This window comes from Schistocerca piceifrons, chromosome X (genome assembly GCF_021461385.2).
Source record: "Schistocerca piceifrons isolate TAMUIC-IGC-003096 chromosome X, iqSchPice1.1, whole genome shotgun sequence".
In the NCBI taxonomy this organism is placed as follows: Eukaryota; Metazoa; Arthropoda; class Insecta; order Orthoptera; family Acrididae; genus Schistocerca; species Schistocerca piceifrons.
Window position 1 is genome coordinate 124049240 of NC_060149.1, and position 18504 is coordinate 124067743.

At 42.6% G+C, this 18504-nt stretch overlaps 1 protein-coding gene across 1 annotated transcript in view; it reads left to right on the plus strand.

Annotated features, from left to right (window-relative positions):
* Positions 1-580: 580 nt before the first annotated feature.
* The window catches only part of LOC124722209 (gamma-aminobutyric acid type B receptor subunit 2), a 360835-nt gene continuing 342911 nt past the window's right edge, over positions 581-18504 (plus strand). Inside the window, exons 1-2 of the mRNA XM_047247405.1 lie at positions 581-649; positions 11733-11908. Coding sequence (XP_047103361.1) covers positions 581-649; positions 11733-11908 — 245 coding nt within the window. The remainder of the gene's footprint in view (positions 650-11732; positions 11909-18504) is intronic.

The window sequence follows — 18504 nt, forward strand, 5'->3', positions numbered from 1 at the left end:
ATATCGAATCAAATTTAAATTAACAGTCTCTTCGGTCTTTGCCTATACCACCCATCTACGACCACGCCATTAAATCTTATTCTCTTGCGAAGGCGTACATGGTCATCTATTATCAGGCAAAAGATTCTTGTTCTACTATGTCGTGTCTTATGTACAGCATAACAATGAGGAGTAAAAGTTCATGCAGTGTACTTACTAGGCCCACAACGTTGTTAATCAGAAATTAAGACAAACTTACAGAACAAATAACATTCGCTTGCAAACATTATATACGATCATAATTTCACTTTCCCCTTTCTAAATAGGAATGACGTCCGCCCCGATAGCTGAGTGGTCAGCGTGACGAATTGCTGTACTACGAGTCCGGGTTCGATTCCCGGCTGGGTCTGGGATTTTCTCCGCTCAGGGACTGGGTGTTGTGCTGTCTCCATCATCATTTCATCCCCATCCGGTGCGCACGTCGCCCAATGTGGCGTCGAATGTAATAGGACCTGCACCAAGGCGGCCGGACCTGCCCTGCAAGGGGCCTCCCGGCCAATGACGCCAAACGCTCATTTGAATAGGAACGATAAATACGAAAATGGGTGTAGATATCGGGAACAGGTATAACCTGCCCGAAAAAATTGCAAAGGGATTGAAGAACAGACTGGTAAGACATGTCAGTAAACGTGGTAATCGATGTTATAAGAGTAGCTCTTTATTTGAAGGGAAGGGAAGGAAAGAAGGTTAAATAGATATTAACGATTTTTCCTCATCTAGGAGCACTAGTTGGTTGATTACCGATGAGGGAAGGAATTTTCTGTGGTCATATCAAAACAGCTAGTCACGTAATCGCATTACATAATTAGGGAAACTGGGAAAACCTGAGTGAGAATGGTCGGTGAAGGATTGAGATTCCACTCCTTCAGAATGCTGGTCCAGCGTATTAATCTCGTGCTATTTCCCTCGTTGTCTTAATATGAAATAGCAAAATGAGTTACTTCGGGAGTCGCTACTTGGAAACCGAGCATTGTACATAAGTTATTAAAGATACTACAATTGAATTCTAGTTTCCCTCCAACCTCCGTAAGTTGCGTTTTTTGTGACAAGTGAAAAACGTGCAGTATGGCAAGCACGATTTTAATTATGATTGTTGTTCTATTTCTCAACCAGTTTAAAAATTGTTACGAAACATTTTTGGGTTATTAATTTTTCTTAATTTCACTATACCTTTATCACCTTCTATAGAATTTTTCTGTTTATATCTTAAGGTTTGTCGTAACGTGCTAATGGTTGCTCTCCATCCTCGTCATTTAAGGGCAGTACTTGGGGATACAATTCCTGAACCGTTCCATTTAATTCTCCGTTAGTAAGCAATTTGACAATCAGATTAGTAGCAGGCAGACGTAACAGATATTAGAAGCACTGTGTGACGTCTAACTGGGATGATCCAATTGCTGCCAGCGAAACGAGTCAGCGTGGAACTTGAGTTTCGTGAGCGGTGTGAAATTCGCTTTGCCGTGAAGCAATAAAGCTCCGGCAGACAGCTGGCTGCGACATTTACTCTGGGCAGCACGAAGTTCCTGGAAAGTCGAACAGCACGCCGATCCGTGGAAAGCGTTTATACTGCAGTTTCCAAAATCTCCAGTTTCCTGGTACACTTTTGTACAGGACTAGCAGTGACACTTATGAAGTTTTCCACATAGGGAAAAATTGTGAGTTATCAGTTTTAATAAATTATGGAGTCTGCTGATAATACACAAAGCTAGTGACTGAAGATGTGATACTTACGTGTTATAATGGTCTATGTTCCCATGGTCCACTTCAGTAATTCCTCCATATACGACCTATCCATCGCTTGCAACACAGAGACCGTATTTTTCACTAAGCTGACAATGCATCATATTTCTCCCGGTCAAAAATTGGAGAAAATCACCTCTGTTCTTATACACCACCATTCTCAACAGACAATAAATAGTGTTCAAGCTAACATAATGGCTAATAGCGTATGATTTTATTCTAGAATGTTGGGAGTGAGTGCGCAAATGCAAATTTACAGACACACGATATTCATAATAATTTCGAGAAATTATGCAAGCGCATATTTAGACAAAAATGAGTAATTAGTTGGGAGACTCTGGATACTATATAAAATGTACGAAAAGAAGTCAAATCTCATGTCTGCTGTTTATACTGCTGAAAGAAACAATTATAGAGAGTGATAAAACTGTAAGTCAGTAAGGAATATCACTTGAAGACGAACATAAGCTTGACATATATTTTGATATTCATCAGGAGCGCAAGAAACGGCACTCTAAATACCAAAATATAAGAATCTATCACGACAGTGGGGGAACTGTTCTCTCCAAAATACAAAAAGTGCAACCTGGAAGAATCGAATTTCACATCGATGCAAGGGACATCTAAATCTACATGGATACTCTGCAAATCACATTTAAGTACCTGACAGAGGGTTAATCGAACCACCTTCACAATTCTCTATTATTCCCATCTCGTATAGCTCGCGCAAAGAACGAACACCTATATCGTTCCATGGAAGCTCTGATTTCACTTATTTTATCATGGTGATCGTTTCTCGCTATGTAAGTCGGCGTATAAAAAAATATTTTCGCATTCGGAGGAAAAACGTTGGTGATTGAAATTTGATGAGAAGATACCGTCGCAAAGAGAAACGCCTTTGTTTTAATGATGTCCACCCCAAATCCTGTATCATTTCAGTGACACTCTCTCCCCTATTTCGCGATAATACAAAACGTACTGCCCTTCTTTGAACTTTTTTCGATGTGCTCCGTCAATCCTATCTTCAATCCCCAATCGCGCAAAAGTATTCTAAAAGAGGGCGGAGAAGCGTAGTGTAGGCAGTCTCTTTAGTAGATCTGTTACATTTTCTGAGTGTCCTGCCAATAAAACGCAGTCTTTGGTTAGCCTTCCCCACAATATTTTCTATGTATTCCTTCCAATTTAAGTTGTCCGTAATCGTAATTCCTAAGTGTTTACTTGACGTTGCGGCTTTTAGATCTGACTTATTTATCGTGTAACCGAAGTTTAACGGATTCGTTTTAGCACTCATGTCGATGACCTCACACTTTTCGTTATTTAGGGTAAATTGCCAATTTTCGCACCACATAGATTTTTTTTCTAAATCGTTTTGCAATTTCTTTTGATCTTCTGATCGTCTTACTAGTCGATAAACGACAGCATCAACTGCAAACAACCTAAGACGGCTGCTCAGATTGTCTCCCAAATCGTCTATATGGACAAGGAACAGCAAAGGGCCTATAACAGTACCTTGGGGAACACCAGAAATCATTTCTATTTTACTCGATGACTTTCCGTCAGTTACTACGAACTGTGACATGTGAGACAGGAAATCACGAATCCAGTCACATAACTGAGACGATATTCCATAAGCAATTTCACTATAAGCCTATTGTGTGGCACAGTGTCAAAAGCCTTCCGCAAATCCAGAAATACGGAATCCCTTTGAAATCCCTTATCAATACCACTCAACACTTCGTGTGAGTAAAGATCTAGTTGTGTTTCAGAAGAACCATGTTTCCTAAATCCGTGTTGACCGAGTGTCAATAGAAGTCCTCTGAAGCAAAAGATATTTGCAAGTACCAGACACTGAGCTAAAATGAAAACAGGTCTTTCAGAGTGAATAGCCCATGTATAAAATGCCATGGAGCTTACTTAGAGACCACGGAAATAGCTTCACCTGGAAAATATGAAACCACTCACAGGTCAAAATTACAATAATCTATAAAATAAAAAATGTTTACGTTGTAATTATGTACGCTTGCAATAAGTACAGGGATTATACACAGAACTAATCTTCTACATGAATGAAGACAGAAACTTGAGGTGAATTTAAACTTACACATATAACTACGAAGTTTTCATTGTCGAAAGAATCATCCGATTTTACATGAGTATATCTTTCACATGCATGCACATAAACTTAGGGGAACTTTCTGTAGTTACATTTGGCATCAGAGTTTCCATTTAAGTTTCACAGATGCTGAATCTGGACTCCACCGGACGCACTACAAACACACAGACGATAATCAGATTCGTCTTATACATTTGCGACGGTGTCTCCATTACCGTCGTTGCTGTGCGGTGTTGAGGTTCGCCCAAACTTCGCTGGAAGAGGAAATACATAGTCGAAATCCTTCACAAACTCCCAACAAATAAAATCACATGCCCTGAGATAATGAGACCTAGTACCCCAATGGTTCAATGCGAGATCCTTTCGCTCTATATCCACATATTCGTAAACACTCTGCAAGCCAACTAGCTGAGTGTACTTCTAGAACCACTTTCTGATCCACCTACCCTGTTCCACTCTCGAATGGCGCCTGGGAAGAATGATTGTTGGTAGACCTATGTGTTAACTCTAATTGCTGGTATTTTCTCATTGCGGCCATTTCGTGAGCTGTATGTGGAAGGAAGTAACACGTATTCCTACTCTTTCCGGAAAGTACTCTCTCGAAATTTCAGTAGTAAATCTCTCCGAGATGCGCAACACCTCTCTCGTGGCGTTTGCCAACGGAGTTTGTTGGGCATCTCTGTAACGCTCTCGCGCCGACTAAACGATACCTTGACGAAACACGCCGCTCTTCGTTGGATGTTCTCTGTATCTTCTATCAGTTCTACCAGGTAAGGATCCAAGATTGATGAACAACACTGAGGAATCGGTGGAACAAGCGCCTTTAAACCACTTCCTTCGTGGATGAGTTACATTTTCTTAGGATTCTTCCTATGACTCTCAGTCTAGTATCTGCATTTCCTGCTGTTTTATGTGGTCATTCCACTAAGGTAGCTCTAGATGTTTACTCCTAAGTATTTTACGGTACATAATGTTTACAGCAATTTGTCATCATTGGTATAGTTGTTCAGAAGTGGATTTCTTTTCCTACGTATGCACAATGTGTTAAATCTATTTACTTTCAGTGTCAACTGCCAGAGCCTACGTCTTTCATTAATTCTCTGTAGGTCCTTTTCAAATGATAAAGTCTTCTAGCATTGCTACTATCTTAAATACATCCGCATCATTCGCGAACAGTCTTAAAGAGCTTCAGACGCTTTCTGTTAGGTCATTTATGTACACTGTAAAAAGAACGCCCCTATCACATGTACTTTCGGTACTCCGGACATTACCTTCACATCTGCCGATTTTGTTCCATTAAGAGCGACGTGTTGAATTCTGTCTGCAAGGAATTCTTGCATCCAGTTGCAAATCTGGTCCGATACTCGGTAAGTTCGTATTTTATTCAGTAAATGGCAGTGCGGGACGGTGAAAATGCCTTTCTGAAATCGAGGAACGCGCACCGTTGACTACAGCGTTATGGATCTGATGGAGAAACAGAACTAGCTGATTCCAGAGTGAGGTTTTCACTCTGCAGCGGAGTGTGCGCTGATATGAAACTTCCTGGCAGATTGAAACTGTGTGCCGGACAGAAACTCGAACTCGGGACCTTTGCCTTTCGCGAGCAAGTGGCAGAAGTAAAGGTGTGAGGACGGGGCGTGAGTGGTGCTTGGGTAGCTCAGTTGGTAGAGCACTTGCCCGCGAAAGGCAAACGTCCCGAGTTCGAGTCTCGGTCAGGCACACAGTTTTAATCTGCCAGGAAGTTTCAGAACTAGCTGAGTTTCGCAAAATCTCTGGGGAATCCATGTTGACTTTTATAGAGGAGATAGTCGTTCTCCGAAAATGTCATAATTCTTGGGCACAAAACATGTTCCTAAATTCTATAACAGAATGACGTCAACGATATAGGCGTGTAATTGTATGCATCTGTCATACGACCCTTCTTGAAAACGGGAATGACCTGCGCTTTTTTCCAGTCGCAAGGTGTCATTCGTTGCTCCAACGATCTACGATAAACTGCGGCTAGAAGGGGAGAAAGTTCTTTCGCATAATCTTTGTAGTATTTTACAGTTATCTCATCTGGTTCTCCTGCCTTTCCATTATTAAGTCATTGTAGTAACTGCTTTTCTATTCCGCGATCAGTTATCTCAATATCTGTCATTTCGAAGTTCGTACGATGACTGAAAGAAGGGGCCGTGTTACGATTTTCTGCTGTGAAACAATTTCGGAAGACCGAATTCAGTATCTCAGCCTTCCCTCTGTTATCTTTCGTCTCGGTGCCTGTATGGCCAGTGAGTGAATAGATGATTTCTTACAGCTTCTTATGGAACCAAGCTGGTCCAATAGGTAATGACGCGGTAATTGTCAGTACAATGTCTCATGATGCTATGTATGGGGTAAGTGCGAAGAACAAGTATTTCGGCGGTCGTGGAATCAAAAATGCAGCGGTATTAACGTCATACCTTATTTATCAAAAACTCATACAGCCTCTGACGACGGCGTCCTCGTGGCGTCCATTGACCCTGGGCTGCGGAGGTCGCCTCAGCAAGAGACAGAGCTGCGTGTGACGGCGGCCGGCGAGGTTGCCGGGCAGGAAGCGGAGATCGGAAATAAGCTCCGGACACTCGCTTTCATCTCGCCTCTTATGAAGTCATCTCCGAGCTCATCTTCTCCGCACGCTCGGACACTCGACGCGCGTGTCTCCGCCATTGCCCATTTATAGCCGTAAATTCGTCGCTTGTGTCCTGTCTGATAAAAGTGAACCATACTAGCGTAGGAATGAGAGCGAGTACACACGAGCTCGCAAGTATAACCGAGGACTTGCGGCATTACTGCTACATTAGCAACCGTTGGGTATGACGATTATCATATACCAGTGTAATGACTGATTGGTCAGCGGTGAATAGTATTCTGTTTATATATGTAGGGTGTCAAAACAGTTTGAAAACATCCTAAGGGTGTTTCAGGGAAGGTTGTGCACCCCCCCCCCCCCCTATAGGATTTAGTGGTAAGATGGCGCAGTGGTAGTCTAATAAATAAATAAATAAATAAATAAATTATATATATATATATATATATATATATATATATATATATATAGGGTGAGTCACTAACATTATCGCTGGATATATTTCGTAAACCACATCAAATACCGACGAACCGATTCCACAGACCGAACGTGAGGAGAGGGGCTAGTGTAATTGGTTAATACAAACCATACAAAAATGCACGGAAGTATGTTTTTTAAAACAAACCTATTTTTTTTAATGGATCCACGTTAGTTTTGTTGGCACATCTGAACATATAAACAAATACGTAATCAGTGCCGTTTGTTGCATTGTAAAATGTTAATTACATCCGGAGATATTGTAACCTAAAGTTGACGCTTGAGTACCACTCCTTCGCTGTTCGATCGTGTGTATCGGAGAGCACCGAATTACGTAGGGATCCAAAGGGAACGGTGATGGATCTTAGGTACAGAAGAGAATGGAACAGCACATTACGTCCAAATGCTAACACCTTTTCACCTTCTTCCTGGTAGAATAACTAGAACTGATCGGCTGTCGGACCCCCTCCATCTAATAGACGCTGCTGATGCATGGTTGTTTACATCTTTGGGCGGGTTTAGTGACATCTCCGAACAGTGAAAGGGGACTGTGTCTGTGATACAATATCCACAGTCAACGTCTATCTTCAGGAGTTCTGGGAACCGGGATGATGCAAAACTTCTTTGGTGTGAGTATGATAGTCTGCGGTTGCATACAGTAGTTTTACTACTCTACACATAGCACATAAATCGCTCTTCAGCTGCGTTTTAAAGAACGATCCAAGTGCAGACGATGCATGTTTCGAAATTGCTAGAGGGAATTATAAACCCCTCTATCAGTACCTCCGCCTTGGCAGAAATTTAACGAAACAGACAAAATAAAACTTCATCGATGTAACGGTATCGTCCTCTCTTCCTCTCTATACGTTATTTTAGATATTGGGTATCTGAAGGAAAAGACAGGGTTGTAACTGTGATTGTTTTTTTTTAAATTGTTACACATATAAAGTTCATGCTAAAAATTCGCTATCAGTGTTCTTTATTTGTGCATCATTTTAGATTTTCTGCTCTTCCCTCAGCCTGCCTGTCATCAGATAACAATCGCAACTAACTATTGAGAGACGGGAAGAATATTCGAAGAAAGCATTATAGTCTGAAAAATCTTTATGCATTCTTTTTGTTAACAGTTTTTGTCGCATTTTTTATCACCTAAGGATGAGGAACACTCTTAAATTTCAGGCAGTCAGTGAGGCTTCTGTGCTTCATCATCGATTATAAATTTATCTAGCTGCCTTGGTTCAAATGGCTCTGAGCACTATGGGACTTAACATCTATGGTCATCAGTCCCCTAGAACTTAGAACTACTTAAACCTAACTAACCTAAGGACATCACACAACACCCAGTCATCACGAGGCAGAGAAAATCCCTGACCCCGCCGGGAATCGAACCTAGCTGCCTTGAATAATATGGTCTGCTCTGGAAGCACGGTCCCTCAAAGCATTCAACATTTTGAAGCGTGTTAGCGACAAGATGTAGGAAACAGGCAAAAACGACACCATCTCGTCAAAAGTATCCTGACACCCCATCTAAGCCAGAACTGAGCACGAGATTTCACGAGAGGCGGATTCACCATTATAAAACGAGGTGGGGAGTATTCTGTTGTCCGTAGAAAAGCAGTAACATCAGCAGCTTCGAACGTGGACTAGGCATTCTGTGCCACCTGAGTAATAAATCCATCTGACATACTTCAAACGTTCTAGAACTGCCCAAGGGGATCGTTGGTGACGTGATTATAAAGTGGACACACCAAGGAACGAACACAGCGGAACCGAGACCCGGCAGACTTCCCATATTGACGGACAGGGACTGTTAGCATGGCGGAGGGTGGTTGTAAAACACCTCAAAAGTCAGCGGAAAGAATCACCAGTGAGTTGCAGAGTGCTACCATCAGGCCAGTTAGCACAGCGAATGTGCATAGGAGTCAAAAACAATGTCATACAGTGGTCGAGCGGGTCCTCATAATCCTCACATTTCTGCCGTCAGTGCCGGGCAACACATGAGGTGGTGTGAACAGCGGCGCCACTGGACAGTGGATGACTAGAAACTACTTATTTGGAGTACGAATCACGTTGTACCCTGTGGCAATCCGATGGAAGGTTTTCGGTTTAGCGAATATTTGGAGAACGTTACCTGTTATGTGTAGCGCCAACATTCAAATACGCAGGAAGTGGTTGGGGTGTGGTCTCCTTATTGCGCTTAAGAAAACGCTACATGTGGAAGAATATGAATGGATTTTACAGCATTGTGAACTGCGTACAGTAGAGGATGAGTTCGGAGAGGATGATTTTTACTGTGAGGGAATGGTTTGCGGAAAATATCATTCCTGAAATGGACTAACCGTCCCAGAGTCCAGACCGGGGCGCAATGGAACACCATTGGGATGAGTTAGAACGTCGACTTCGCTCTCGATCCCAGAGTCCAACATCACTGTTTTTTTTTCGTTTCGGCCGTTGAGAAACAATGGACTGCCATTCCTCCACAGACGTTCAGGCACCTCATTTTTTAAAGTGTCGCCAGCAGAGTTCAAGCCATCATAAGGGCGAATGGTGGACACACCCCATTTTAATGTACACTAATAGGCGACCGGATACTTCTGGCAAAATAATAAATTTTCTCCAATTTTATAGCGATTCAACAGATATCACTAGGTACAAAAGCAAGAAAAAGCTTTCCGCTAGACACCTGGAATCCAAGCAGCAAGGAAGCTGACAAAGTAGGGAAAGAAACTGTTGGTAGAAACATTGTGGTAACCTATTTTATCACGCTGCAATATGTTACGTCGTTAATGCGTTAGACGTTCATGCACCCATGTGAGCCTGAGTGCCTAGAAGTCAGATTTAATAAGCTGTGATCATTGTAAATAACTGTCCAGAAGTGGCATTCCTCCTTCCACTGACAGAGACTATATCAAGTGGTACTTCATTTACGTCTTCTGACAAACGGATTTTTACTCTGGCGAGAAGAATCTTCCGTTTATGGTACGTGAGGCGTACTCAATTCAATACGCCACATTTTAGGACATTTTGAATTCCGGCGAGAAAACAGTTGTAAATCTGATTAGAGCCCAGACTTCTATTTTAGTTTAGCACAAAACAAGTGTATTGCACGTTTTTTACGTTTTATTTGATTCTATTAATTATTAGGACCGCATATAAGATTTTGATTAGGAGATTCTAAGTGTTATAGAGCGGGTAGCTCATCCTATCGTCAAAGAACCTTGTAGTCCCCAAAATAAGCTGCTGACTGATTTTTTTTTTTTTTACTACCACCTTAGAATTCCGAGATCATCAGGTTAAGTATTATAATATGTCAATCCATTTTATTCAACATAGATAGTAATGTGTCTTGAATAATCGAATACGACCTGTGATTGTGAATAGTGGGTCTCGTAACAAATCATGTGCTTTACAGAACTGTCCACAGTTTGTGTCGGATGCCATATGATTATCATTGACTGTGATGTTGTATGACCTTTTATCAGTGGTTATAACTGTAACAGAACCACACGGACTGCATTTAAAAATGACGTAGTATTATTTGTGTCAAGTAGTCTGTATTGACATATTGTGGCATCTTTTGATGATCGAGATGTAAAAATGAAAATTTCGTGTGTCTAGGGCCTCCCGTCGGGTAGACCGTTCGCCGGGTGCAAGTCTTTCGATTTGACCTCAATTCGGCGACTTGCGCGTCGATGGGGATGAAATGATGACTAGGACAACACAACACCCAGTGCCTGAGCGGAGAAAATCTCCGGCCCAGCCGGGAATCGAACGCGGGCCCTTAGGATTGGCAGCCTGTCGCGCTGAACACTTAACTACCGGGGGCGGACAATGATCGAGATATGCCTCCGTTGTTTAATACGCTAATGCACCCTTATACGGCGGCGGTCAGAGGCAGCCAATTACAATCCTGGTATTGGAAGAAATGTTCACGTTCAGTTTTGGCCGACAGGAGGAGGAGAGAGAGTGTAACTTCCTAGTCGAGGGAATTTGCAACAATATTCTGAATTAAACTTCAAATATCACCTCAGATTCTTATGGTGTGAGAGCATGCATGCGAATCTGTTGGTGGTAACCCGTCCGTCTTGTTGGGGCGGTTCCCTTGGTGCTATTCGAGAGAAGTAGGCTACAAACACAACACAACACTACAGAACACAGCAGAATGACTCATCACACTCATCTACTCGATACGTTGCAAACGTGACACTCTATGAACAGGCCTGAGGAGGACAACAGCAAAATATGTTCATTAAGATCTTGCCCAGGACGGCAACATGGGAGCCCCGAATTTATTCTAGCGCTCATTTCCTGACTTATACTTTTGTTGCTAATACGTGTGAACTATAATAGCAGAAAATTGTACATTTTTCGTTCACTCAGAGACTTATCTTGATAAACGTGATGGTCTTTAAATATCTGCGGTCAGTGTGGCGCCGTCTGCATAAAGCATATCATCCTATTTTAGCTTATTCACTAGTTTTGTTTCTCCACTATCGATGTTTGCTCTTTTTATACATGATGACGTGCACTTTAGGAAGAAACCTTATGTTAATGTTAATGGAAAAACTCTAGGTTCTTTATTCTTTTGTAAGAAAACTTGTCTCTAACTAATTTGAGTGCGAAAACCACAATGTCGACGGTGCAAAACAAATTATATTATCATCATTATCATCATCATGCCTGAAACTTTGAGGTATTTGCTATTCAACACACAGCGGAACATCTGTACATATAAATGCATGTTTTCTTTTGCAGGCTCACAACCGCTTGGTGGCCGACTTAGATACTATTGGATTTCAAGTAGAAGAAACACAAAGCTTTGGAAACGAAGTCACGTCTGCCCTAGCAAAGCTGAAAGAGAAGGATGTTCGTATAATACTGGGAAACTTTAACGAGTCCTGGGCGAGAAGGATATTTTGCGAAGCTAACAGGTAAATATTAAAAACGTAACTGGTATAACTGCCAGACCCAATTACTTCATTTGTTTCTATTCGACTAACGATGTTTAACTGAGTCTTATTAACAATATTATTATATGTCACTTTTTTTATTCTGCATTAACATTTTTGTGTATACACTGAAAAGAAATATCCGACACAGATGGTAAACATCTCGCTGCTATTGCCGTTGTAGATTAGTTAGGTTTCTCCTGCTGATTTCCACTATAATTCAGAGCTACCAGGAGAAAAAGGGTGTGCTTTTAATTAAACTACAATAGCATAATGCGCACGCTGTTGTGCTGTCCAGCGTCTAGTTATGACCATACCTTCAACGAAATTCTTGCATATTTTCGAACGTCGCACCGTAGTTGATCTTTGTAGGCAATCGTAATGTGAGAAAGTACGAGAGAGGGACCAAATAACTCAAATTCATTTTCGGCGAGCGATGGGGAGGTAATCCGCTACGTCCCATTGCTATGCACTGTTCTGAATCGATTGACCAAGAGTCATCTGTGTGGAAGCGCACGTCATGCAAGAGGATTGTTTTTGTAAGTGTTGTTTCACGAGTTTGGGAAATTTTCAGTTTCATAAACGCCAAAACAACGTGCTATTACTAAGTTTTAGTCAAAATGACAATAGGCGATAGGAGTATTATGGGAATGACGCAGAAACCAAACAACTATGGAGTGAGTGGAGTATTGCTTCATCATCCCGTAGAAAGAAAACAAGTGAGAACATTCGTGAAACCAATGTTGGTTTGGTTTACCAAATTGAAGGAGCATTTCTATTTACAAGTGCTAAAACTAGCGTGTGAGGAATTGCGACAATAACGGTCTGTATTGCGGGGATCGAAGCATTGTCCCGCTCATCCCTACAACGCTCGTAGACACAAAGCATTCAGTCTCAGGCCTATGCAAAAAATAATAATAGTTTCGATACGATATTTCAGTGCCGTGTCGTCCTTCAGACATCCAAGCATGTTCGAGGGACCACTTCATAGTACCTCTGAATACTGCATCGTATTTCTGAACAACACAGGCACTGCAATATCGAATTTATCCGGCGACACCACGCAACTGTCGCTCAATTAAAACGTCTCCCATGTACGGGACTATACATAATGACTGTACGAGTGCAGGTTGTAGACACATTGTTGACTATATATGGAAGTTTAGGTTGTGGTCGTGAGTCGTGCTCGGATAGCCTACTGGTAAGGCGACCGCTCGCGATAAGCGGGAAACCCTGGTTCCAGTACCGATCCGGCACAAATTTTCACTGTAATCATTCCATTACACAGCTGATGATTGGTCATATTCGCAAATGAGAATACATTTTACGATAATAGTTCCTTACATATTCTATTCGCCGGACTGCCTCTTGTGAAGTACTCCCATTACTAAGACTGAAAAAGAGACATAAAAGGTGACCGTTTCTAGGACATGGAAGAAATGAAATCAAATTCGCCGAACTGTAAAATAGCACCTAACGAAAACAAGCACTCCGACTTAAGCGACGCTTACCCACGATGGCCTGTCAACTGATTCAAAACAGTGTGCGTTAGATGTATGTAGCAGGAAACCCCGTTACAAAGCCACTGGCAGCAAGGAATGTATTTATTTCAGGATACTCCCTGGTATCTCATGGACATTTTACAAAGTAAATGTCCGTTTAAAGTGTCGTAGGCTGTTCAGTCTTGTATACATATATGAAAGAACGTAAAAGGAATAAGACAGCCGAGAAACTGTAGTTCGGGGAACCGAGTAGAACTTAACAAATGGTTCAAATGGCTCTGAGCACCATGGAACTTAACTTCTGAGGTCATCAGTCACCTAGAACTTAGAACTACTTAAACCTAACTAACCTAGAGACATCACACACATCCATGCCCAAGGAAGGATTCGAACCTGCGACCGTAGCGGTCACGCGGTTCCAAACTGAAGCGTCTAGAACCGCACGGCCACACAGGCCGGCAGAACTTTACAGAAACCGGCTCAAAGTGAGATGCGTATGCTGTTGCAGCTTACACAAACTGACAGCTACGTGAAGGTATTGTTGCTCAGGTCCATCCCACGGTACAATTTATTTCCCCAATGATGATGCTGTTCCCCAAGATGACTTGGCCTCTTGTTCCCCAATGATGATGTTACTGTGTTCCAAGATGACTTAGCCTCTGTTGACACGTCTCGCATCGTCCAGGACTGGTTTTGTGAGCCCGAGCGTAAATTGTCGCATCTCCCAGGTCACTACAGTCACCAGATTTCAATGTTATTGATCCTTTGTGATCTACTTTGGAGAGAAAAGAGCGTGATTGCAACCCACTTCCATCATAGTTACCTGAACTTGGCACTGTTTTCCAGGAAACAGGACCTGCAATTATCCATTCCAAGATGACAGGAAGCTGTTTTCCCGGCACCGTATTCTGTCGTGTTTTTGGTGTTTCCATACTTTCGTCCACCCCTACACATGTAACAAAATAATAACAACCATATTTAATACACATTACAGAATATAAATTTGTTCTTTACACATTCTGATGCGTGGAACTAAGCGAAAAGAAAAAAAGCCCTGTTTACCCTATTCTTGTCAAACCGAACTTTGACTTCGTCTCCAGTATCCTTACCGTAGACATTGCTTTAATCACTAGAATTCCTTCTTCCAATCTGTTGCTAGTCGCTGACAAAACCGAACGTCTCCTAAGGTTATAGTTTTACTGTAAACTGCTTCATTTAATTCTCCATCACGGTTTGTGATAGTACTTTATATGAATGTTGCATTACTAGGTCTGAATTGTTTTATAGCTCTATGTAGATACACAGACGCAACGTCTGAAACGGTCGCTTTTCAATATATTCGTATCTCAAGACGCTAGCGCGCATTTACTGGAAAATGAAAGTGAGGCACGTGCAGCGTAATATAAGGCTGCGTCAGCAGCTTGTCCTGAGGGGGCTGGTTAAATTGCATGCGAATTGCGACGAGACAGCGCCATGTCCGCCCCCCCCCCCCCCCGCTCTCGACACCCCAGGCAATCTTTCGTGTCTGCGCTGATAACTTGAAAGCTATCACGAGTTGCACCCTTGCTGCGTATCACCGCTTGGAAATGAATCCATGATGTTGCAAATACAAACTTCTGACATTTTTTTAAGTCATCATTCTTTCGACTGGCTTGAAGCCGTTCCTCATTTCTGGCTATCCTATGTTAATCTGACTGCCATCACATACCTAATACATCCAACACCTTGTATAAACTGCTTTACGTATTCTCGACTTTGTTCTGCATACGATATTTCCCCTCTGCTGCCGTCACCAATGTCGAGTTAAATGTACCTTCAAGCAGAAGCAGTTATCTTGCTAATCTCTCCCTTCTTCTACGATGCATTTTGACTTTCTCGCTCATTCTTTCCACTATTTCTTCACTTCGTGCCGGCTGCTGTGGCCGAGCCGTTCTAGGCTCTTCAGTCCGGAACAGCGCTGCTGCTACGGTCACAGGTTCGAATCCTGCCTCGGGCATGGATGTGTGTGTGATGTCCTTAGATTAGTTAGGTTTAAGTAGTTCTAAGTCTAGGGGACTGATGACCTCAGATATTAAGTCCCATAGTGCTTAAAGCCATCTGAACCATCTTCACTTCGTGTTTTATGGAGTCATTTTGTTTTAATATCCTTCTACGTCAGCAAATTTCACATATTTCTAATTTCTTCTTCCCTGGTTTTTCCTTGTTGCACTTCCACGCAGTGCTGAGTTGCAGACGTACTTTTTCAGTAGTTTATTCCTCAGTTACATGTCAGCAGTTGATACCAGCAGAGAGAGATTGTTGAGCGTCCTGCTCGTATAGCGCAACGCCCAGAACACTAGTTGGTATTCGGTCAGCCAGAGATGGATCGATTGTTACCTTTAGGTGACTTTCCTCGCACCTTCAGGCAAATAATGGGCTGGTCCCCAAACTCCGCCTCAGAGATTACGATACACAAACAGTTACAATACGATGACACACAGAACGAAGCTTCACCATCCACAGATGTCACACACGACTTCTGTCCCTTAGGCTACTTTGACGACCGTGTCATCCAGAAGAACATCCGGCCGCAATGTTAAATAATAGAATAAAATTTTACAAATCCCGAAAAACCGTATTAAACGAGATAAACGCTATGGGAGAGAAGAAGAGATATTTTCTTTGGGAAAATTTTATTTAGCTGTGCTTCTGATATCTACGTACGAACTGTGTAGCATCAGCTTTAATGGCTTTGGCACCACATTTTCCTGTTACAAGCATGTGCATCACTGATGTGTTGTTATGGAATTCCATTTTGCCTTGTAATTCCGTGCTTATGGAACTAAGATCGTGTTGTCTTTGCGCTGACAGGGTTCGCGAGTGCGACGTTCAGTTTTAAATGACTTTTGCAGCTGCTGTCCCCAAATTTTTCGTCACCATCCTCTTGAATGACCGTCCATCGCGATCGCTCAACACACACCTTCGTCAGCGTTGTGACTTAGCCGCTTTCCCTGTATGCGGTATAAATCGTCGACATGATGCCTTCTTGAAACACTAAACTCTTCGGCTAGCTTGGTTACGGAAGCACCAACATACGAGCATCAACAATTTTCCTACGTTCAAATGCACTGAACTCCGAGATATTGCACTCACAACTACACCGAACGCTGTTCTGACTATGACTGATACGTGCAACGTATTGACGACATTGCACAGATGCCGTTATAGTCAGTCGCAACAGCTCCACCTACAGGCTTGGCTTGTAGCTGCATTTATGTTCAAGCATGCATTTATCGCAGTCCGCCCCCGTTAGCTGAGTGGCTGCCGGCACGGTAGCTCAGCGTGTTCGATCAGAGGACTGTTCACCCTCTGTAATAAAGAAAACTGAGTAAAGGAATCAACGATCAGCTTGAACGGATGTCTTGTGACGTCCGCTCAGACCAAAAGCAACGAACTATATCGAAGAAAAAAAAATGGTCAGCGTGGCAGAACGCCACGCCAAGGAGCCCGAGTTCGATTCCCGGCTGGGACAGGAGATTTTTTTCAAATGGCTCAAATGGCTCTAAGCACTATCGGGCTTAACATCTGAGGTCATCAGTCCGCTAGACTTAGAACTACTTAAACCTAACTAACCTACGGACATCACACACATCCATGCCCGAGTCAGGATTCGAACCTGCGACCGTAGCGCGGTTCCGGACTGAAGCGCCTAGAAGCGCTCGGCCACAGCGAGATTTTTTTCCGCTCATGGACTGGGTGTTGTGTTGTCATCATCATTTCATCCCCATCTCCAACGTGCAATCGCCCAATGTGGCGTCGAATGCATTAAGTACTTGCCATCGGCTGCCGAACTTCCCCGAATGGGGAACTCGCGGCCCACAATGCCGTACGCTCATTTCCATGCATTTATCTCGTGTTTCCATAGTTTTCTCCACCCCCTGTAGGTCTTTACATTATCAGATAATCTCTTTGCTCAAATGTATAAATGTGGCAGTATTGTACATTAGGGATAAACTGAATGAGGTTGTACTGTTTTAATTGGGCTGGTTTTATACTTGAACGATGAAGGCTCCAATCCCCACCCGCTTATACCTGATTTAAGTTTTCTGTAGTTTCCTTAAATTACTTTAGGGATATGTCTGAATTATTTCTACTATAATGGCACGGTCAACAACCTGTCAGATCCTTCTCAAACTAGACTGTAAGCACGCATTACCTGATCAACAGTGTCGTGGCACCTATTAGTGGTCGTAGTTGTATGAGTGTCTGCGGAGGAATCGTAGCACCTCACAAGTCGAAACTGGAGCACGTAGAAATGTCCGACGCTGGGATCTGGAGCGAAGTCAACGTACTAATCCATCCCACAGGAGTCCCACTTGGTTAAGTCGGGACTGTAAGTGGCCGGTCCACTTCAGGAATGATATTGTCCACAGATAATTACCTCAGAGATGCTGCTTTAAGAAAGGGAACAATCTCATGCTGATACAAATGATCGTCTCCGAAGTGTTCCTGCACAATACACAGTACACAATGCTGCGTATTGTGTCCATCTCATTCGCATTTATCGTTTTCTTAAGCCATATAAAGGGAACACCGTAACGCCACATCCTCCGTACTTCACTGTCTGTACACACGATGGCAGGTAAAGTTCTCCAGGTATTCCCCAAACCGAATGTCTTCAATCCTATTTCCACTGTGTATAGCGTAATTCATCGATTGGCCATAGACACGGGTGCCCAGGTAGAAGCTGTGCTTCTTGGCTTACGCAAGGCGTTTGATACGGTTCCCCACAGTCGTTTAATGAACAAAGTAAGAGCATATGGACTATCAGACCAATTGTGTGATTGGATTGAAGAGTTGCTAGATAACAGAACGCAGCATGTCATTCTCAATGGAGAGAAGTCTTCCGAAGTAAGAGTGATTTCAAGTGTGCTGCAGGGAAGTGTCGTAGGACCGTTGCTATTCACAATATATATAAATGACCTTGTGGATAACATCGGAAGTTCACTGAAGCTTTTTGCGAATGATGCTGTAGTATATCGAGAGGTTGTAACAATGGAAAATTGTACTGAAATGCAGGAGGATCTGCAACGAATT